General features: G+C 35.2%; 3 protein-coding genes across 3 annotated transcripts; 2 read left to right on the top strand and 1 right to left on the bottom strand.

Annotated features, from left to right (window-relative positions):
* Positions 1-1,161: 1,161 nt before the first annotated feature.
* Positions 1,162-4,232, top strand: LOC133336700 (serine protease snake-like). The gene is made up of 5 exons (XM_061544984.1): positions 1,162-1,300; positions 1,377-1,453; positions 3,423-3,531; positions 3,588-3,747; positions 3,812-4,232. Exons 1-5 carry the CDS (start codon positions 1,162-1,164, stop codon positions 4,230-4,232), a joined length of 906 nt encoding a protein of 301 aa, XP_061400968.1.
* A 7,240-nt stretch (positions 4,233-11,472) lies between these two features.
* Positions 11,473-12,861, top strand: LOC133336689 (lectin subunit alpha-like). Its single transcript, XM_061544973.1, has 3 exons — positions 11,473-11,604; positions 12,454-12,565; positions 12,626-12,861. Exons 1-3 carry the CDS (start codon positions 11,473-11,475, stop codon positions 12,859-12,861), a joined length of 480 nt encoding a protein of 159 aa, XP_061400957.1.
* Positions 12,862-18,776: 5,915 nt separating this feature from the next.
* LOC133336680 (uncharacterized) lies at positions 18,777-19,484 on the bottom strand. Its single transcript, XM_061544962.1, has one exon. It carries the CDS (start codon positions 19,482-19,484, stop codon positions 18,777-18,779), a length of 708 nt encoding a protein of 235 aa, XP_061400946.1.
* Between the last annotated feature and the right edge of the window lie 4,112 nt (positions 19,485-23,596).

The raw sequence follows: 23,596 nt of genomic DNA, 5'->3' as shown, positions 1-23,596 counted from the left end.
CGGGAAAAAATATCCATTCAAACATCAGATTGACGAATGTCCAGCATATGGTCTTGATTGTTGTCCTGTATGAATTTTATGTGAAGTCCATCACCTCACTTTACTTGTCCATATATTTGGGGGTTTTCATCAAACACCTTGAAGTGGTCTGTATATTGCTTTCTTTCGTCTAGGATAATATTTGATTTGAATTTTGCCTACCGGTCATAAGCTCAGGATTTATGTGCGCTACAATAGTCCACAGGTGATACATGTTTACCAAATAATACCACTGCCATTTTGCCATGACTGAAGAAAGGCAATTTCAGATTGATAGATGTCCTGCATAGGGTGGGCTAATATCTTGGTTGTTATCCTGTATGAAATTTATCAATATACTTGCCCTTATTTTTGGGAATCTGCATCGAAGATCTTGAAGTGGTCTGTAAGAAATATTCTTTCCTGTAGGTTAATAAATTTACTGATGTCTGCTTTATCGGTCATTTTCTTGTAATTATTCGAAATATTCGTATGTATCTCTAACGCTTTAAAACCCTCTCAGAACACCGCTAATTCCTGACCCACCTCCAGATTTTATTTAGTGTTTATCTTCGTATTTATTTGTAAATTGTTTTATAATACTGTATTCAACGCCCAGTCACACGTGTTTCACAACGGGTCACTCTAGGGCCAATAATGCTAGTTTGTAAGGCTTACTGACTACCTTCTTAGCTCAGTTCAACTCAAAACGTCTAGTAAATCACTGCACCTTTAGCGACGGCATATCGATTGACATTATTTTCCCATTTATAAGTATATAATATAAATTATAATTATGACAATTTATTGGCATATATTATATATTTTTGCAATTATTTTGCTATATGCAAATTGTAAGTTTTGAATTTTAAGTAAGAAAAATTCCACAAACAAATTTAATAAGCAATTTCTATTGGTATAGTTGGCACAAGGGTCGAGGGCTATTCTCGAACACATCGTAACGTTATATATCCACAAGATAATTGGGATAATTGTTATGTCGACAATGAATCCCATGTTGCGGGATTGTGTAAAAATGTCAACGATTGTCCGGTGGTTCTAAAAAAGTGGCAGGAGGATAAAATATATCCAAAAACATGTTATTTTATAAAAACGGAACAATTTGTATGCTGTCCCATATCAATGGATGATGACAGGAATGTGAACTCAACCACGTCCACCACTACTACAACGGAAAGTACTAACTTAAAATCGTCTCACATCACTACTTCATCGGATGAGATTGAAGTGGATATAAATCGATACTTACGAAGTCAATTAGGTAATTATAAAAAATTTAAGCCTGAGCTTAAATTGAGGGAATAACTAATACCGCAATCATTTTTTTAATTCAATAGAATGTAATCCTAAGACCAGAATTCGAACACTTGTTATTCATGGTACTGCAACCAAGCCAGATGAATTTCCATTTATGGTAAGAATGCGACGCCTTATGGGAAGCTATAGAAAAATTATTTTAAGTGATTATTTATACTCTTTCGAGTCGAGCTTGATGATCTAAATTTTGCAATGAAAAGGAAAGCCAGGAGAAGAACCTACGTACCCACCATTATGCGACGCGTTTCGCCGTTGGTTAAGCGGCTCATCAGGCATATTGGGCTATGTAGCTTTACAAAGGTCGTACGTTGATAACTTGTATTTATTCCGCCCTGATGCGAAACTTGCATATGCGAATTAAATTCAAATTTGTCAAAGTTCGAAATTTGTCTTCATTCTAGGAACAGTCCTTTTCAAAGCAGATTTTTTTTTGTTGTAGCGATGGATAATTAATCCACACACCTACAATTGCTTCCTGGTATACACATGTTTTTGCGCAACCGTTTTTGGAAGTGTTGATGGCTCAGAACGTTAAGCGGTCTTGGCAACATCTTGTGTTGCTCTGAGGACCTAGGTTCGAGCCCTAGCCGTGCTCGGCTGAAATTAATTTTTGTTATTTGAATTTTTGTGATCATTTGAAAAGTGATTTTAAGTGATTATTTATACTCTTTCGAGTCGAGCTTGATGATCTAAATTTTGCAATGAAAAGGAAAGCCAGGAGAAGAACCTACGTACCCACCATTATGCGACGCGTTTCGCCGTTGGTTAAGCGGCTCATCAGGCATATTGGGCTATGTAGCTTTACAAAGGTCGTACGTTGATAACTTGTATTTATTCCGCCCTGATGCGAAACTTGCATATGCGAATTAAATTCAAATTTGTCAAAGTTCGACATTTGTCTTCATTCTAGGAACAGTCCTTTTCAAAGCAGATTTTTTGTTGTAGCGATGGATAATTAATCCACACACCTACAATTGCTTCCTGGTATACACATGTTTTTGCGCAACCGTTTTTGGAAGTGTTGATGGCTCAGAACGTTAAGCGGTCTTGGCAACATCTTGTGTTGCTCTGAGGACCTAGGTTCGAGCCCTAGCCGTGCTCGGCTGAAATTAATTTTTGTTATTTGAATTTTTGTGATCATTTGAAAAGTGATTTTAAGTGATTATTTATACTCTTTCGAGTCGAGCTTGATGATCTAAATTTTGCAATGAAAAGGAAAGCCACAAAAATTCAAATAACAAAAATTAATTTCAGCCGAGCACGGCTAGGGCTCGAACCTAGGTCCTCAGAGCAACACAAGATGTTGCCAAGACCGCTTAACGTTCTGAGCCATCAACACTTCCAAAAACGGTTGCGCAAAAACATGTGTATACCAGGAAGCAATTGTAGGTGTGTGGATTAATTATCCATCGCTACAACAAAAAATCTGCTTTGAAAAGGACTGTTCCTAGAATGAAGACAAATGTCGAACTTTGACAAATTTGAATTTAATTCGCATATGCAAGTTTCGCATCAGGGCGGAATAAATACAAGTTATCAACGTACGACCTTTGTAAAGCTACATAGCCCAATATGCCTGATGAGCCGCTTAACCAACGGCGAAACGCGTCGCATAATGGTGGGTACGTAGGTTCTTCTCCTGGCTTTCCTTTTCATTGCAAAATTTAGATCATCAAGCTCGACTCGAAAGAGTATAAATAATCACTTAAAATCACTTTTCAAATGATCACAAAAATTCAAATAACAAAAAAAAAATATAGAAAAATTATTTAAAAAAAAAGTGACGCCTTATGGGAAGCTAAAGTAAAATTATTTAAAAAATGCTACGCCTTATGGGAAGGTATAGAAAAAATAATTTAATAGAAAAATTATTTCAAAATCTACGCCTTATGGGAAGCTAAGAACAATTATTTAAAACATCTTCACCTTATGGGAAGCTATAGAAAAAGTATTTAAAAAATCTAAGACTTATGTGAAAACTATCAGCAGTTGTCGTCAAAAAGTTATATAGAAATGCTCTTGAACAATATTTAACCAAAATTATTCGTCTTCATATATTTTTTTAGGCCGCTTTAGGATGGAACTCAAACTTCGATGACAAACCATGGTATCGATGTGGAGGTGCGGTTATTTCACCTAAGTTTGTACTAACGGCGGCCCATTGTGCAGACATTGGGGGGTGAGGAATCAATTCCAAATATCGCTTTTATTATTCAATAACAATCCTTTTTGTGGAGAATTTCCTAGTGTGGTTCGTGTGGGTGGTTCAAATCTGACAGATCCCTCAGTTCGTGATGTGAAAATAAAACGATTTATCAAACATCCTCAGTATCAGGCTAAACAAGTGCGAAATGATATAGATTTGGTGGAGCTTGACGAAGAAGTGAAAGGGTAAGTACATAATATGTAACAACCTTTTACCAAAGTTAAGGAATAATAAAATAAACTTTTTCAGCATTCAAGCTGTATGTATATGGCCCAATGCAAACATAAGTACAAATAATGTAACTGCTATGGGTTACGGTCACATCCATTTCGGTGGCATGGGTTCATCACAATTACTTAAGGTACAGCTACAAATTGTTCCGCACAGTATTTGCCAAGAATATTATATGAACATGAATGATACAAATTCACTTGATCCTGAAGTGCATTTATGTGCCGGTGATCCAGAACGTTTACGTGACACTTGTCAAGGTGATTCCGGCGGTCCATTGATTATGGAAGAATTTAATGAGAATTTTAAAAATCAATATATTGTTGGTGTTACATCATTTGGACTGGGTTGTGCTGGCGAACCGCCATCGATTTATACCCGTGTATCGAACTATTTAGAATGGATTAAAGATACGTTATATCCATTAAATTTTGATTAAGTGTTGTCGGGCGAAATATACATACACCTTGTTGATATATTAAATTATGAATAAAAATATGTAAAACTATTATAATCTAAAAATAAAAATATATACAAATAGGTGTGATAGAACATGAAAAAAAATAACGAAATTCGTAGGCAAATATGATTTATAGCGAAGGTGGAGCGAAGAGTTCTTTTATGGGAAGCTATAGAAAAATTATTTAAAAAATCTACGCCCTTTGGGAAGCCATAAAAAATCTACTCTTTATTGGAGGCTATGGAAAACTTATTAAAAAATAAATACCCTTCAGCAGCTGTCCATAAAATGAGATATTGAAATGCTCTTGAACAATATTTAACCCTTTTCCAAATGCTATTTCTAGGCCGCTTTGGGGTGGAACTCAAACTGCAATGACAAACGATGGTATCGATGTGGAAGTGCGGTTATTTCACCCAAGTTTGTACTAATTTCAATAATATAGGTAAATCGAAAGCGATATGATATTTAATGCATCCTCTTCTGAAATACCCGCCATTCATGTAGGTAGCATTGAAATCGAGCATTTCGACCACATGAAAACATTAGGCATTTATATTGACTACAAGTTGAACTTTCATGTTCACAGTCACTATGTTGTTTGTGGTATCACATTTGCATTGCGCCGACTTTATAGAATTCCTTGCGATCTGAGTTTCAATATGAGAAAAATTCTTGCACGAACCTTATTCATGCCTATTATTTTGTATGGACTGGAGGTATATACGGGAACAACAGCCTCAAATATTCTGTGTTTAAAGCAGTGTTGGGCAAAATTAAATTGAGAGCAAGTGTGTGCGAGCATAACTGAGAATTCTCCATTAAAAAAAGACTGACGTAAGGAGAAAGAAAGAGAACATGTGTTTACCAGGGTTAAAAATGCAGCATCAAAAAATATTAGCATTAGTCTTACAGAGCTACTGCTAAAAAATATTGACATTATGACTAAATCAGCAAACGGCTAGCTTTTTCAGTTCGTAGCATCCGTGCTAAGCACGTATTGCACATGCGAGCTTTTTTTGTTATGACTAATCGGCAGTACGACTACATATTCATATTTCGCTGCCGACGAATAATCATCCGAGGGTTGTTTTTATGTTTGTGTGTTGCCAACGCAGATATTAGAAAAATGAATTTCATTTTGTGCGTTTTTATTTAATTTAAACTTGTCAAATCGCAATTAAAAACTGTCAATAATAGTACTAAAAACTAAATAATATATTAAATTAAACTCTTTAGCAAGTATTACTAATTGTCTTTGTTCGAAAAAATGAAATTATCATAATCGCGATTTTTAATTCTCTCATATAATTTATAAAATTTCAATGGGCAACACTGAACTCGAAAAATGCTCGGGTTTTGTTTGCTAAAAATCTTGCTAAGCAGCCACAGTCAAGGTGCTTAGTCTTCATTGTAAGCTTTGGTTGTTAGTCGCGTTGACAATTATGTTGTAGTTGTTCATTGCTATTTTGTAGCTGCTGACAAAATCAAGAAGCTTTAGTTTTGCTTGCTAAAATTATTCGTATGTATTGCTATTTGTTGCAGTTGTGCTTGGCTGTGCTTCATATTTTGAGGATGAATTTAGTTAGCAGTGTGGCATTTTTCTGTTCTTTTGCTATTTTGCCGTTAGCATTTTAAACCCTGGTGTTTACCCATCGACTATCATTTACGGTAGCGTATATGGGAAAGCATGCCTGATTTAAAGCGATGTTTCAATAGAATAATTCGATATGTGTATAGACTGCGTTCATGTGAACATGTTACACAGTATGTTTTAGATTTTTTAGGATGTTCGTTTGATAGTTTCATCCAAATCAGATTGCTATTATTATTATATAAAGCCTTTAAATATGGATCTCCGAAATATATTTTGACAATGCGATTGAACACATTGACATGTCCGAGGTTTAATTCCCTTATAATGCAGCACTCTTTTGAGGTTCGAATTTGTAGACTTTGGAATACATTTATGCCATATGCAGAAATAAACTTTTCTCACGCTATACCATAGCAAATCCGTTATTTGCAATAGGCAAAAATATCTCTATTAACCCTTTGTGGCCCAATGTTGCCCACTGGCAACAAAATGTTGTAGAGTTTATATTTATTATATAAGACCTGATAATGGACGACACATCACAAGAAAATTCTAAAAAATTTAAATTTTTGGTAAAGTTATTAACCTCTTTAAACAGAGAAGAGGGCAAAAATCTGTGTGTACGAAATGTACGAATTCTGCCGTCAGAATTATTTTTGATTCTTGTAAAACAGAATATAGAGGATAATTTAAAATGATTTTTTGGTCGATTTTGCATTTAGTTCTCTTGATACTGGGCTTTTATTTTTCAGAAAGAATGTACTATATCTCCCGAATGCAAGGATATAGCGATGTCAAATTTTGTTCATATCCTATCTAGGATAGTTGCATTGAATCAGTGAACTGAAAATTGTTCTATGATTAAGAAAAAATTCGGGGCTCAAAGGGTTAATAATGGTCTAATTTATATTTGTAAATACATGTATAAGCATAAATCCCATTCCCATGATACATTGCAATAATTTAAATTGTTTTATATACAAATATATATAAGATATATTACAGTAGCGTGCAAATTAATAGCAGTTCAGTTCTGCTTCTAAATATATGTGCTATATTCTTTAAAATAATCTTAAAAATTCGTTTCTTTCTACATTTGTTTATCCCTATTTTGTTGCATACTTTATGCCATTTATATGTAAATAATGAAAATAATCAGAAAAATTTTACCGATAATTTTTGTTTGCCTTTCTCTTTTGTTCTCTTGCATAATAATAGCAGTGGAGTAAGATAATGTGTAAAATCGCATTAATATTAAAATTTTTAGTTTATTATTGCGATCAGAATATTTTTGGCTTATAATTTTTTTTTTTTTTTTTGGAAAAATGGGCCGCGGAAAACATTGTACAAATGAAAAACGAGAACTCATACAAAAATTGATTTCTGAAGGAAAGGCTTACAAATGTATACAAGATGGTGTTGGATGGTCTGCGAAAATGATCTCTAACGCCATAAAATAGTCTCCCAAACCAGAAACGCGTGGACGAAATAGAAAAATCTCTCAATTTGATGAAAAAAGGATCATAAGAGTCCGAGATGAGCCCAAATCATCTGCTACGGAATTGAAACAAAAATTTAACCTTGAGTTCATGCATGTACAATCAGGAGACTCATGCTGCATTACAATTTTTTGGCTGGATCTTCAAAAAGGACCTCTACTTAAAAAAATACATACTATCAAAAGATTAAAATTTGCAAAAGAACACCTAGATTGGCCTCATTTTATGGTCTGACGAGACCAAAGTTGTTTATAATTTAATTTAAAAAGAGCAAAGCGTCTAATAAATAAGTGAAAAAAAAAATTAAAATTCTTTTGTTTATAAATCAAGAACACCAAAATTGTATGTTCAATATAATAACTGCTATTATAATTCACGCTACTGTATATGCCATCAGAAATTGAATTAACCTTGTAATGAAATTGGCACTAGGGCTTTATAATTATTACCTTATGTTGGAGGGTATAATAAATTATCAAAGAGTGATTTTTTAATAAAAAAAAAATAATTTTTGACAAAGAAAAGGAAAATGAACTTACCCCTTTCAAAAGTTACAGCATTTTGCCTAGGAAAAAAAAACGATTCTGAACCACTGTGCGACGATAATTAACGGCAACAACTACTCCGAATTTGCAACAAGTTAATACGCACAATCACTGCACTACAGCAAAAAACGTCATCAATAAATATACTGGCACTGGAGTGTTGAACAAAAACAACAACAAGATTATCAAAAAGAGAATAGAGGAGTGCTTACGACTCGATTAAATCACGCCACCACATTTGATGTAAATATTTTAAACACACTTTTCAAACGATTTTCATTAGGAATTTTTTACATTTCACAAACACTATACATAGATAAATTTTCATACACTTTTCCATTATTATAATTGAAAATATCCCTTTCAAACATGCCTCGAAACGAGCACGATTTATTTACCATTTTTTCTCGATCTTAATACACGCACGGACAAATCATCACCGACTAATTGTCAAAAAGCACAATGAAGTTGAGACAATGATTACTGAGAGTGTGTCAGATTCTTTTCAAATGCATACGAACGAAATAAAACAACAACAACACTACGAAAGAGGTAAGAGTGCAGTGAGACTCCATTAAATGACGCCATATTTGATGGTTGGGGCAGAAATTCACACTTTTTAAACACAATTTTCACAGGGAATTTTAAATATTTTTGTATATTTTTTTTAAGAAAATTGTTTAATAATAACTCAAGAACCGTTTTATATAATTTTTCTATAAGAAATTCGACAATATCACGTTTAAAAATGCATTGAAAAGGACACCACTTTTGTTATCGATCTTAACGCACGCACAATTAATTTCAGACTAATTGTCATGAAAGAGCAGAATGAAGATGAGACAATAATAATGATTACTGTTATTCCTCTCTATGTGTATGTGTGTGGATGTGTTGTTGTTGTATGCAATGAGTGGGGAGAGCTCCAGTGATTTGAAAGGTGTTTTTATACCCTTTGGCATAAGGTGTTTGTTGAAATCAACGCAGAGCTCGCAATTTTGAAGGTAGAGCTTTAACCCTTTCAGTGTTTTTGTCGAATATAATCGACATTTAAAATTACTCTCTTTCTTTGCGATTTTTCGATCATTTTATGTACCGTTACTATTGATGGCTTTATTTTTGCTGAAAGTCAGACGAAACTGTCCGAGGGTTAAAATGAAAATTCCTATTTTTTCTAAACTCTATACCTTTATATGATTTTCATTGTGCAAAATTTTAGATTTTTATTCCGACAACATTTTTTCTTGACACTGAAAGGGTTAAAATTTTGCAAAGATATTGGTAGTACTTCTAGGATGTTTGGTAATGAAAATGATATATCGGTCTACGTTTTGGTATAGACCCCATTTAAATTTACACTTAAAAAAGTGTTTTTTGGGAGATCTGGACTTAATTTCACAACCGAATTGACGGTAATTTAGTATATTGGCTTCACATTGGGTATCAAATCGTCGTACTAAATATGTTCTAAATCTATCCACTTTTTAGGGTAGTTACCTTATAGGGTGATGGACACATTTTTCAACCGAATTGACTGCGATTTGATATTTTTAACTGTTATTCTTCCTAACAAAAATTATGTAAATCGATCCACCTCAACCGATTTTGGATGTAATTTGATATTCTGTGTTCAACAAATGCCACAAAAGGGTCTTCAACTCAATTTCCTACCAAAAATTATTTTCGTAGGTACAATTTTTAGGGTGGCCCCCACAGAATGCCCCATTCTAAATTTAGGAGTTTTGAAAATTTTGATACGTTTTTGCTCCAACTTCCTACTAAATATGTTCTAAATGAGGGAAGCTTCCTTATAGGACCCCTCTCAAGAATGTTTTTCATCAAAATCGATATCGATCCACTTTAAACTCTATATAACGGTATTCCCCATTTTTCTATATTTTAGGGAGTTTGAAGACGTTTACAACCGAATTGGTTCCAATTTGATTCTCATTTGGGGTTCAGATTTTCCTACCAGCATGTACTGTTGGACATTTTCATGGTCTTTCTCCAGATCTTTTAATTTTGACTATATGTTGGATATCTAGTAAGAGAGAATCTAGGCATTTCAGTTGTCGTGAGAGACTCCGCTTCTTCTTTGAGAGTAGAGAGGTATCCTTATTTTACTTCCGCGTTCGTGCAAAACGGATGGCTTATGTTCCCGTTCTGAAGAACTGGATGTTCTGCATCCTCGTACTTCGCTCTTATTATTCGAATTATATTTGGTGAACTCTCTTTTTGTCCAATGCTTCCCATATGGCATTTCGTCTAATGATGTCGAAAGTTTTCTTGAAGAAGAACAGTAGACACTGGGGGTATGGCATTCTATATATTCCACACATCTTCAATTTGGTCTGAAACCATAAATTTTAGGTTTTCCAATTGCCTTTTACTTATTTCCTTATGATTGCTAGAATTTTGTATATGGTGTTGAGGATTATTCCTCTCCAGTTGTTCTTTTAAATCGTCATTTTTGATCAATTTCACAACGATGGATTTCTTCCATGTTCATGGAGGCAATAATTCAGCTGGAGGGTTACATATTTCGTTTCTGACGTTACTGATTTCTTCGAAATGTTCTCTCCTCTCTATATGAAGTGCAATGATCATGACAAACACATCGACACATTCCATCTATTCGTCGACTATAAAACCGCATTCGACAGCCCATCCCCTCAGATGTGTTTAAAGACTGCGTTCGGCATTCCTGCAAAATTAATACGGCTATGCAGGATAACTTTAATTGGCACATGATCAGCAGTTAAAGTCGAAAAGGCTTCTCGGAGCCCTTTAATACCGAACAAGGATTCAGACAAGGTGACTGTTTGTCGTGTGACCTGTTTAACATCCTACAGGAAAACGTCACTCTGTACCCCAAACAACACATGTTGCTCACCTACGTTGATGACATCGACATAATGGGTCAAACATTGCAAGCGATAACAGCCACCTTTCAATGAATTGAGATGGAGTCGGTCAAAGTGGGACTGGCAGTAAATGCCGAAAAGACCAAGCACCCCTGAACGAATAAGGCTATCGAATGCGGCTTTATAGTCGACGAATAGGTGGAATGTGTCGATGTGTTTTTCGTAGGTTTTTTCCAGGATTTGGCGCAAAGTGAAGATCTGGTCAATGGTGGATTTGTCAGGTCTGAAGCCGCATTGGTATGGTCCAATAATGCCATTGACCATTGGCTTCAGTCGTTCACACAGTGCGCTGGATAGCACTTTATATGCTATAGACTAATTCCTTCATAGTTGGCACATATCGTCTTGTCTCCTTTTTTGTGCACGGGACAACAGGATGCAGAGGTTCCAATTATTGGGCATGCATTCCTCTAGCCAAATCGTACCAATCAGCAGATGCATGCTCCTGATCAGCATCTGACCACCAGTCTTGAATATTTCGGCTGGTAACCCGTCGGCTCTTGCTGCTTTATTGTTCTTGAGCGGATTAATTGCTTTTATGACCTCATCATGACTAGGTGGTATACACTCTAAACCGTCATCTATTATTGGTTCTGGGGTATACTCTTCACCGCTACTATTTGATACCAGAAGTTTTTCAAAATGCTAACCAGAATGAAAATCGCTATCGTACTTGTTCTGTTCACATTCTGCACAGTGTCGGTGCTTTTCATACCTGCTGAGGCTGTTTTAACTCTGCAGCGTGGATTTCATGGTGGTGAATTTTACATTGAAGTCGATCAGAATGTAAGATTTTTAACCAGCCGAACAAATTGCTTGTGGCCAACATGGACTTTAGGGCTTGCATGTGAATTTAACATTTCATTATTTCAAAGGATAAACGTCTTCGTGGGCGAACATTTTTTTTCAAATACAAGTCCAAGTTTATAAAAAATTGGGACACAGTAGCTTCTCCACTATCCAGCGCATAAGGAAGGCAGTAATATCAGCAAATATCAACCAACAATTGTGTTATAGATCCATTAGTCACCCTATGTCCTTGAATACATTTCTATTTCCCGTATGTTTTGGTGTTTACATCGATGATCTTCAAGTAGTTTGTAGATTACTTCATTTGGTGTAGGACATACAATCAATTGCCTGCTTATCACACTAAGGTTCCGATTTAAGGATGGAATGATCTAAACATTGAACTTTGGGTGTTAACATCAATTCTCCTCAAGAAGCCTGTAAAAAGCTTCCATTGGAGTAGGATAATAAAATGTCTGTTTATCTCACTTAGGTTCGTGATGACTGATTTAAGGATGAAAAAATGTGAACATATTTTACCGGTCATTTGTTTATATATCAAATTATTTGTTATTTGTCCTCACTCTCCTTAATAAATGAGGTCAATTTCCTGTTAAATTTTTATCACCGAATAACAGTCTCGTTAGTGGAACATTAAAAAACTACGCCACCAAGACAAGGAATCCTGCCTCAGGTTATTGAAACTGATTGAATTACCTCCACACCTATCGTAGTCTTCGGATTTAGAAACCAGTAGCTTCTTACAATTTTTTTATGTTTACAACATTAAAATTTTTCTATTAAAATAATAATTCTTTAACATGTCCTCTCCATTATTTTTTCCAGTACAATTGGTTTGAAGCATCCCATGAATGTGCCCGAAAAAATCTTACTTTACTTGAAATATTAGACAACGACAAGAATCAAGAAGTATTGAGCGCATTGCAATTCTACATTGGTATTATAGTGTGTTTGTAGTCCCAATAAAATATATACTGATATATTTTCAAATTTTTAGGAAATTCTAATAACTTTTGGCTAGGAGCCAATGATGAATATAGCGAAGCTAATCCACGCCCATTTTACTGGTCATCTGGCAAACTTGTAACATTTACATATTGGAGCAGTGGTCAACCGGACAATTTAGACAAAGCTGAACATTGTTTACACTTATGGTCGGCAACAACAGATTTCCAGTGGAACGACGAACGCTGTACTCTGAAAATGGGATTTATATGTGAAAAACCTGAATAAATTGCAGCGAAAATAATTGACAAAATATTGTCATTATTTCAAAGTGATGAAAATATAAAATTCAATAAAATTAATTAATATTTGTGCATACTAAAATAGTAAAGTTTTATTTATATGGAATCTCGCAAAGGAAGGAAAAGTGATCTGTAGCTCTCACGAAGGCTAACATTGTTTCAGTTTTTTTGGAGCAGATGATATCAATAGTGAGGGTCCCCCTTAGTCCTCTCCCTTCAATTTAAACTTTCGGAGACGTATTTTTAGAAAGCTGGTAGTGTTGACAATATATATTAGTCCTCCTCCTTCAAAATGAAACCTTCGGACACATAAGTTGAGAAAGCAAGGCCTCATTCCCCCAATGACAGGATTGATGCTTCTCAAAGGGCAGTAGGGTAGGGAAGTTAATATATAGCTTCTATGTAGACTAGTATTTGATCCAATTTGGGATTGGTATTACCAGTGGTGTGTTTTAGAATGTCAGTAAATAGCCACAGTGGTGACAGTGGTTAAATAGTATTATAAACAATTTTGACGGTGCTGTATGATTTCGGATCAACATGCTTTTGGTAGACCTGACAATGTCTAAGTCTGTCTTGACCATTAGATTCATTTTCGATTATAGTTTGAGTTCGCCACAAGTGTCAACCACAAATTATTACCAATATCAGACACAATGGACCATTTCTTCCAACATCATATTCGATGGACAGCCCAAAACAGCAGCTTTCTTCATTTTCCGTAGCCCGTAAATCAAATATTTTTCGTACAGACTGTCGGAAAGTTTGAGGAAGTGATAAAAAAGATCCATTTTCGATTATAGTTTGAGTTCGCCACATGTGTCAACCACAAATTATTACCAATATCAGACACAATGGAGCATTTCTTCCAACATCATATTCGATGGACAGCCCAAAACAGCAACTCTCTTCATTTTCCGAAGCCCGTAAATAACATATTTTTCGTAAAGGCTTTCGAAAAGTTTGAGGCAGTGATAAAAAAAATCCTACCGAAAGCAAATGGTAATATCTTCTACTGTGTCACTTCTGATCGTTATGCTATAGTAGATCCCACCATGTCTACGTTTACAAAATCTTAGTCTTCACAACTAGATTCGCCATAATGAATGATTACCAATGAATTCCACTGTTGCTTTGCATAGGCAGAGAAAAAAATTTCCATTGAAACATGAGATTGATGAAAGTCGTCCTCTGTAGGATGGAACCTTAGAAAGTTATACTTAGGTAGGCTTCTGCCATCTGTTGTGTTTGCAGCTTTTCGACGTCGAGTTTCCGTATTGTGTTAGATCGCACCTTTGCTGCTACATTACGTTACGAACCTTGGCTGCTAAAAGGTAATGGTCCGAATCGATATTCGCATTGGATATGAAGTTCATTTCTCGTTGCTTCATCAGGAGAAATCCAGTTGGCCTTATGTATATCGAGATGCTTGAATCCGGTGCTGCTAACTACCATGATTTTTGCTGCCGCATATGCAATCAACCTCATGCCGTTGTCAGATGTTTCTTCATAGATACTGAATTTTTCGACGGTGGGACCAAAACTATTTTCCCTTCCGATTTTTGCATTAAAATCTCCTAGCAGAATTTTAATATCCAAATAACCAAAAATCATCTGATTTACTTACTTTACTTACAGTACGTTTACATTAAAATTTCGGAATTTTCCGAATGTGAGCAACTAACCCGGCGCCTCAACACATTTTTTTTTTATAGTTCTTAATAGTGAACTTGCGGCACATATCAGCTCCCTATTTTAACGGATGATGAAAGTAGCTACACCAAGTGACACGGCGGGGACGTCAGTGTCCACAATTGAATTGAAAGAGGGACCAAGATACTCCTGGGCTTTGCCATGTTAAAGCCAATCAGAGTCGTTGATTGGTATCTATCATCCCCTACACCGTCCTCCGTAGGGTAGAGTAATAATTTGACCCTTAGAAAGTTATATACGATGACTAGCAAAGTGCCCGCTACTTCGTATGCGAAAAGGGAATACAAAAACATATTTCATATGGAAATCGTGAATACTGTATAATTTGTTGTACTATAGTTCCGAATTCCACCTCTATTTCTACATCTAATATCATGTTTATTACCATTTAGTACTCTTCACATACATAAGCACTATTTTCCGAAATCCATTTTTTTTATTTTATTACACAGATTAAAACCAAAAAAAAAATACATATGGGAGCTATATCTAAATCTGAACCGATTTCCACGAAACTTGACACACATCATTTAGAACAAAAAATTAAGTTTTCGGTCCACTTCATGCCAAAATGGTTATCTGATCATCACCGAAAATTAAAGGCATTGTCCATGACCATAACTGGAACCTCATGGAAAATTTCAAAGCTATCAGGGTGATATTTCCGCCCTAGAAGCGTTTAAAGACCTTAAAATGCCTTTTTAGACCACAGAAAATTAAAATGCGTTTTCTAGGCGTTAGAAGCGTTTAAAGGCCTTAAAATACCTTTTTAGACCACAGAAAATTAAAATGCGTTTTTAGGCGTTAGAAGCGTTTAAAGGCCTTAAAATGCCTTTTTAGACCACAGAAAATTAAAATGCGTTTTCTAGGCGTTAGAAGCGTTTAAAGGCCTTAAAATGCCTTTTTAGACCACAGAAAATTAAAATGCGTTTTCTAGGCGTTAGAAGCGTTTAAAGGCCTTAAAATGCCTTTTTAGACGACAGAAAATTAAAATGCGTTTTCTAGGCGTTAGAAGCGTTTAAAGGCCTTAAAATGCCTTTTTAGACCACAGAAAATTAAAATGCGTTTTCTAGGCGTTAGAAGCGTTTAAATGCCTTAAAATGCCTTTTTAGACCACAGAAAATTAAAATGCGTTTTCTAGGCGTTAGAAGCGTTTAAATGCCTTAAAATGCCTTTTTAAACCACAGAAAATTAAAATGCGTTTTCTAGGCGTTAGAAGCGTTTAAATGCCTTAAAATGCCTTTTTAGACCACAGAAAATTAAAATGCGTTTTCTAGGCGTTAGAAGCGTTTAAAGGCCTTAAAATGCCTTTTAGACCACAGAAAATTAAAATGCGTTTTCTAGGCGTTAGAAGCGTTTAAAGGCCTTAACATGCCTTTTTAGACCACAGAAAACTAAAATGCGTTTTGACAACATGAAGTTGGTCTAATTGACGCGTATTTCTTGCAGTTCTCTCAAAATTACCGGCAAACTCTATTGATCTTACACCTGTGTTCCTGGTAGACTTGAAAACATACGTTAATATTTGCTGCATATATAATCCTCTTATCGGCAGAATAGTTTTGAGTTTGCGTCTAAAAAGTTGCAGGGAAGAATAACGCCGTGGTAGATTTAAAACAATTTTTAATGCAGTGTTCTGTGCTCGTTGCAGTTCTTTTATCGATCTATTGTTTTTATAGGCATATATTCCTGGTAGATACGTAAGATGAGAGTGAATCAATGCTTGATATATCAATAGCTTGCTATCTGTACTCAACAAACGATTAAACTTCCGCAGAATCCCTGTTGCAGAAGAAACTTTAGCTTTAACATTTTCAATGTGAGAATTCCACATCAAATTATTGCTCATAGTTATACCCAGATATCTAATCGAGCTTGATTCATTAACAGGAACTCCATCTATGTACACGGACATAACATCTCCACCTATGTGAGGTCTAAAACGAATAAATTTAGTTTTTGACGAATTTAGCACCAACTTATTTAGCCTGGCATACTCGGCCAATAAGCATGAGTCGTATGCAACTTGCACCTGCAGCACTTTCTCATCCATGTACTTGTAAAATAGGCTCACATCATCAGCATACATCACAAGTTTACCAAAAAACTGCATATTCTTTAAATCATTTATATAAAGTTTGAACAATAATGGACCGAGAACACTTCCTTGTGGAACACCATTTCTCACGCTTACCCAGCTACTTTCTGCGTTGCCGACTTCAACAAACTGAAAACGATTGTCCAAAAAGTTTTTGAAAAACAACAAAGTATCCGGTGCAAATCCAATACGTTCCAATTTATTAATTAATATCGTATGATCTACAAGATCAAACGCCTTGGTGAAATCATAAAATACTCCAGCAACTCCTTTGAATCCGGAATCTAGTTCCTTACAAATATGCTCAACAATATGAAATACAGCTTCATCAGTCCCACAGGCTTTTCTAAAACCAAATTGATTGGCAAATAAAATGTTGTTTTCCTCGATATATGTTGTTATCTGCTCAGAAATGATTCTTTCGAAAACTTTGTCAAGCACTGATAAAACAGCAACAGGTCTAAAATTCGTGATACTATTCGAACTTGTTTTCTTGGGTATTGGTATCACTTTATGAACCTTCAATATGTCAGGATATTTTCCGGTCGCAATCATACTATTGAAGATTCTGTGCAATACATCTGTTACCTCGGATTTCCTTACCAACAACATCCATGGCCGTATATTGTCAAATCCGCAGCTTTTCCTTGGATTTAACGCCTCAATTTCATTCAGTATACGAGTTCTATCAACTGACTGTAAAGAAAATCGACCGGTTTCCGTTGGAAGTGTCCTGAAAACATTAATATTGTCGTCATTATGGTGTTGCATGCCTTCCCTTAATTCTTCAACCGAATGATCAAAATACATGTTCAGTTTGTTGGCTTTTTCAATATCTTCTGTTACAGTATTTCCATTCCCATCGACAATGTCTCCAAGTGGTTTTTTTCTTCTACCTAATTCATTGTTTAGAAATTGCCAGATTTTCCTTACGTCACCGTTGCATGAGCTTATATTGCTTCTATAGAACTCGTTCCTTAGGCTTCTGCTGCAAAATTTGATAACATTGCTTATCCGCTTCAACTGATTTCTAATACTTGGATCATTTTTCCTTCTGCGTCTCAAATAAAGCAACTTTGTTTTATGTTCAATCAAAGAGGCCAGTTTATCTGTCAACCAAGGAGCAATACTTTGTCGTCTATTAACAAATTTCGTTGTAACTTCTGTACTTTTACAAACACCAGTTTGTATTATGTCAACAAACTTTTTACAAAGTTCAGACGAATCATCAATTGCCGTTAACATGCTCAAGTTGGTGTCCAAATATTCTGTAAACTTAGCATGGTTCACTTTTTTAATAATTTCGGGCAAATCCTCTTGGTATACGTTACTTCTTATAAAACAACTTAAAATGTTATGATCCGACAATTTGTTTTCTATACTGTGAACCACAATATTGCTGCTATAGTTGCTAAATATCCAATCTATGCTCTTCTTAGAAATAGGACGCGTAATATGATTATGACAAGAATACATATTATAAGCACTCAAAAGATAAATCAGGGATTTTTGATGTTTTATTGTAGTGAAGAAATCAACATTCATATCACCGCAAATAATTATAAAACCTGAATTCAAACGTTGCAACACAGTATCCATTTTCTTAATAAAATCACCCACACTGCACTTTGGGGATCGATAACACGATGCTAATATTAATTTCGAGTTGTATAGAATAGTTCCAGGAAATTCAACGGCTATAACATCAACGTTGTTCTCACTTTCATTAAATAATAATTTGTAATTTAGAGATGATTTCATAAAAATCGACGTACCTCCATATCCATCTGATCTGTCACAATTGACGACATTGTAACCATCAATTCGGTAAATATTTAAAAATTGGCTGCTGAACCAAGTTTCCTGGACTGCAATTACTTCAGGTAATTTCTGAAGATTATATATCTCATTTTTAAATTTATTAAATTTTTCTATTGATGACACACTTCTAGCGTTTACAGATATAATATTAAGACAGTTCTCATATTTATTTTCAACAACATATTCATTATAAAAATCTACATTTTGAAAATATTTGGAACCCATATTAAATTAAGTGGAATTTTAAATGTATTACTAAGTATATAAAATCAATTTGGTGAGTGAAACCCATCTTCATCATCATTTTCTTCATCATCAGAATCTTCCTCCTCCTCATCATCATCGCTTAACTCAACCTCAATTAATTTGCGCTCATGTTTGCCTTTCGATACCACTTGCTTTAAAAGATCATCAACGTCACCCATCGATTTCAACCGTATCTGTTTTGATTTTTCATCCTTCTTTGCAAAAACTTTCCCTCCATGTGTATAAATAAACTTGTACCCAACAGCTTTTAAGGATTTTGCGTGGTGAAAAACTTCCATTGTATCTTTAGATACAAAATCATTAATGTATACTGACTTTGTTTCTAGTTGTTCTCTCAATTTCTTCTTCTCCTGCATAAATTTCAACTTGGTTTTGTTGTTAACAAATTTAACAACAACAGTTTTTGGGCTTGCTTGGTTTTTCTTTTTCAAAAAATATGCATCTTCTACATCATCTTCGACAATCTTTGCTCCAATGGTATTTGCTACGGCAATAACAACATCAATGGGCTTAGTTTTATCATCAACTGTAATACCATTGATAACACAGTCATTTTGCAAACGTACTTCGTTTAAAAACGTTACCGTCGATTGCAACTTTTTCACGTCCTCTTTGAGAGTTGCATTCTCTTTTTTTAAGCATTTGATTGTTTTTGTATTTTTCTTCACACCTTTTAAAATGTCATCATACTGAGATGACATAAAACTCATTGTTTTTTTCAAGTCTCTCATCTCCATAAGAATAGCTTTTATATCTGCATTATCATTGTTACTCGGAGCGCAGTATTGACACTTGAAAGGGAGAGAGTCGTCTTTCCACAGTTTCTCCATTTCCACTTTATTCAGTTGAGTGCACTGAGAGTGGAGAGTTTTTTGCATATATCGCATTCTAAGAAGTCGTCGTTTTCCAACACTTCAGTTTTACAATGCGAACACATAACTTTTTTCTTTTTATTTGCAAGACTTTTGCGTTGTTTTCCAGCCATACTTCAACACACACAAATAAAAACACAGCCTCTGAAGATATTTCTTTATGTTTAAATTAACCGCACAATGTTTTTGTATACAAAAATTATTTTTTTAAGGAGAGCACAATCAAATCACTGAAATGACGTCTATTCCGTATCAGGGTTGCCAACTATTATCGTGAATTTCATCAACTCGACGTAAGGTCGGAATCTCTTTACGGCTAACACTGCAGCTAAACATTCTTTCTCCGTTACGGAATAGTTTCGTTGGCAAGAATTGAATTTTTGTGAATAAAATGCAATTGGATTTCCTCCTCCGTCGCTATCTCTCTGAAATAAAACTGCACCAATTCCATATTCCGATGCATTACATTGGATAAAAAATTCGCGTTGGAAATTCGGGTGTCGGAGTACTGGTGCTGACGTTAAAGCTTTCTTCAGAGCATTAAAGGATTCCATTGCCGCAGGTGTTATCGTGAACTTTTGTCCTTTCTTTAAAGTGTCTGTAAGTGCTGCCGATATCGAAGCGAAGTTCTTGATGAACCGTCGATACCATCCGGCGGTTCCCAAAAAACTTCTTACTTCTCTTGGACTTTTCGGTACCGGTATCTTTTGTATGGCACTTACTTTATCAATGTCGGCAATAATCAAAAGGTATAACCAGGTATAACCTTGTCCATTAAGCGGCATAATCGTTGCACCGCGTTACAAAGACCAAAAGGCATTTCGCGGAATTGATAAAGCGGTCGACCTGGTACTGTAAATGCAGTATATGGTTTGGCATCCTTCTCTAGCTCGATTTGCCAGAATGCATATTTCAGGTCGACGCTGCTTATATAATGCGCTTGATCAATTCTGCTTAGTATTCCATCTATATTCTGTATACTATATGCACCCTTTACAGTCAATGCATTTAATTTTCGCGCATATAGACAAAATCTGTTCTTTCCTGGTTTTCTAACAACTGTCGTCCTGTTGCTCCAAGGAGAATCACTCTCTTCAATCACATTCAGAGCGAGCATGTTGTCGATCTCCTGGTATACGATGTCTTGAACGGCGGGCTATAAAGGATAATGTCTATCTTTCACAGGATTTGAGCCATCTATTAACTTTATAGCAGGTTTCTCCAACTTAGTGCAACCCAATCCCTTTTCTTCGAATGTCGGAAACTTTTTTACAAATTAAGCTAGTTTTTTCTCTTGCTCTTCAGTCAAATCATGCATCTTCTTATCTTTATTTATGGAATTTCCATGGATTTTTATTTCAAGGTCAACGTCTATTTCCTCGGTTGGAAAAATATTTAGGGTATTGAAAATATTTTCCAGAAATCTACTCCGAGATATAAATCTTGTTGTAGATCTGGGCATAAATATAAATTAATTTCCTTAATAGTACCTTCATATCCCACGTTTACCTTAACCTGTCCTAAAATTCTGAACTTTTGTCCTGACGCGGTACTTATGTTTGAAGTGTAGGGTACAATATCTAAATTTAATTCCCCTACAATTTCTCTGCAATTTTTACCCTAAAAGGCTTACAGTTGCCTCTGAATCCAACAGCCCCCTGACTTCTATTCCCTCAATCTTAATTGTTACATAAGGCCTTGGATCTTTCATATCCTGACAACGTCCAAATGCTTCAAATAAGATTTTCTTTTGCTTTTTATTTCCCTATTGGGCGTGGTTCTGAGGAACGATGGTTTCCCGCAGCAACCACGCTCTTCCGCACGTTTCCCGAGGCACAATTCGAACATTTGGGGGTGATTGTGTTCTGTTTTCCACATTTAAAACAGAACAAATTCCTTTGGGTGGATGGAAGTCCCTAAATCCGTGCCCTGGATTTTGACAATTCCAACATAACATTGGGAGGTTTATAGCGGATACATCCACAATTTCCTCTGGTTGTACAAATCGGTCATAATTCATTATTTCCTCTTCTTCCTCTTGTAGGGCATTGACTCGAATTGGTGTATTTGGGGGGTGGAGGAAGCTGTGGTACTATTTGGTCACGTCGGAAAAATGTTTTTCGATCTCCAAGCACTCTAGTCTTAATTGTTCCACTGAAGACACAGGCATGGCGTAGACTATGCTGGAGAGATTTTTACAAAGATTTTTCTTCACTAACGAGAACATTTCATACTCGGAAACAGGCTTTTCCAGCTTGGACCGGATAAGATTGATGTCGTGGAAGAAAGCATCTATGGATTTCTTGGATTGTGGGCATTAATTGTACCAGACAAATCCCTAATTGTGGTATCCCCATTCTCCATGGCTTCTTCTATACTTTTCTTCTTATTTTTTGGTTTGGGAGTTTGGACTAGGATCCTACTACTATCAAATGCTAACACTCTATTTATTTTACTATACCTTTTGACTGCAGTGTATTCACTCATTTGAAAGCGAATCGTAGGTCAGAAAAAATTGAATATATTGCGTTGTTGTGAATAAATAATAAAAAAATTAATGTCAAAATTTAAAACAATAATAATAAAATATCTAAATATAATAATAAATAACTAAATATGACAAAACAAAGTAAATAAGTACATAAAAAAATAAACACAAGTGATTGAACAAAACATATGAGGTGCTAGGATGTCTTTTCAGCTGCTTGGTATGGAAAAGTGTGTGGATTTACAAACAAAAAAAATATTTAAATAATTTATTTTTCAAAATTTAAAATTAGTGCCCTTTCGGTTGTCACGGTGTATTGATTGACAGGGAATTACATTAAGGAACGACACAACACAATTTAGAGCTAATTTATACGGCATTTTTCTAAAAAAATTGTTTAGAAAAAAGATCTCGCATCAGAGAATTCTGCCCAACGCATTCTATGATCCACTTGATCATGAAGCTATTGCACATTATCCTCTTATTTTAACTCTAAAGCTTTTTATTCTACTTTACATAAACATAAACACATACGGTACAGGTCATAAACACAATACATCATTTGTTACAGTAGACGAACAAGAGCTATTGCACATGACCCATTTGAGTTTGAAACGTATATCCTAATTTTCTAATCTTTAAGCTAATACTGCAAATTTAACACAATTTCGACATGAAAATTGTGGTTGCTTTATTTGCACGATAAGAAAATTCGATATGCGTTTTTAACCTAATTCATCTTTGGTCTATATCTCGGTGCCTGGGTGTTATTGCACTGATTTAAGTTTTATGGTTTTAGAAAATTGGGCGCCATATTGTTACTCTCCAACCGGCTCAGGGTGGCATTTTTGGCCTCAGGTCGGTTCCAACCCTGTAACCACCAGCCCAAGGAGGCGAAATTAAAGGGAATTTTGACATATCAAAACAAAGAAACAAAACGACATAACAAACACTACATACACCGGTGACAAGGGTACTTGGTGAAATCGTACCCACACATAGCCCTCCCAGCCTTGACTCTTTGATCCGAATTTTTATAAATGTTTTTAAAGAGCCCCGTACACACACACTTACCTCACAACTTACATCCTCTTTCTAGACAATACAGAACATGGTATATATTAAATTCAAACACAGAACAAATTTATTAAAATATTGATCAAAATTAAACCTAACATTATTTAACTTAAAAAATTAACTCCAAAGTAGATTTTTAAATTGTGATCAATAAACCACGAACAAATAGATTACCCTTTCTTTACGTCGATAGGACTTTTGCCAAATTCAGGCTACACTTTAACAAAACTAATACCTTCCTAAAAGAGCTCTGTTAGATTATCATTGCTTGCTTCACTTGGAAGACTCTAATATAAAAAGGTTTCTACCAATTATAGAAAGGTAACCCTACAATTTCATAGAAATAGCTTGGTGTTCATTTTCCTTACACATTACTTAACTTCAC

This window comes from Musca vetustissima, unplaced genomic scaffold (genome assembly GCF_032173495.1).
Source record: "Musca vetustissima isolate MV318-11 ecotype Yass unplaced genomic scaffold, APGP_CSIRO_Mvet_v1 utg45504, whole genome shotgun sequence".
Lineage (NCBI taxonomy): Eukaryota > Metazoa > Arthropoda > Insecta > Diptera > Muscidae > Musca > Musca vetustissima.
This window is presented reverse-complemented; position numbering and strand designations above follow the sequence as displayed.

Bases quoted from the DNA above. Each gene is read 5' to 3' on its own strand.
- LOC133336680 (XM_061544962.1), bottom strand. From the start codon at position 19,484: ATGAGTTTTATGTCATCTCAGTATGATGACATTTTAAAAGGTGTGAAG.
- LOC133336689 (XM_061544973.1), top strand. From the start codon at position 11,473: ATGAAAATCGCTATCGTACTTGTTCTGTTCACATTCTGCACAGTGTCG. The intron at 11,605-12,453 runs GTAAGATTTTTA...TATTTTTTCCAG, and splicing joins ACATTGAAGTCGATCAGAAT to TACAATTGGTTTGAAGCATC. The intron at 12,566-12,625 runs GTATTATAGTGT...TCAAATTTTTAG, and splicing joins CGCATTGCAATTCTACATTG to GAAATTCTAATAACTTTTGG.
- LOC133336700 (XM_061544984.1), top strand. From the start codon at position 1,162: ATGGATGATGACAGGAATGTGAACTCAACCACGTCCACCACTACTACA. The intron at 3,532-3,587 runs GGGGGTGAGGAA...ACAATCCTTTTT, and splicing joins GGCCCATTGTGCAGACATTG to GTGGAGAATTTCCTAGTGTG. The intron at 3,748-3,811 runs GTAAGTACATAA...AAACTTTTTCAG, and splicing joins CTTGACGAAGAAGTGAAAGG to CATTCAAGCTGTATGTATAT.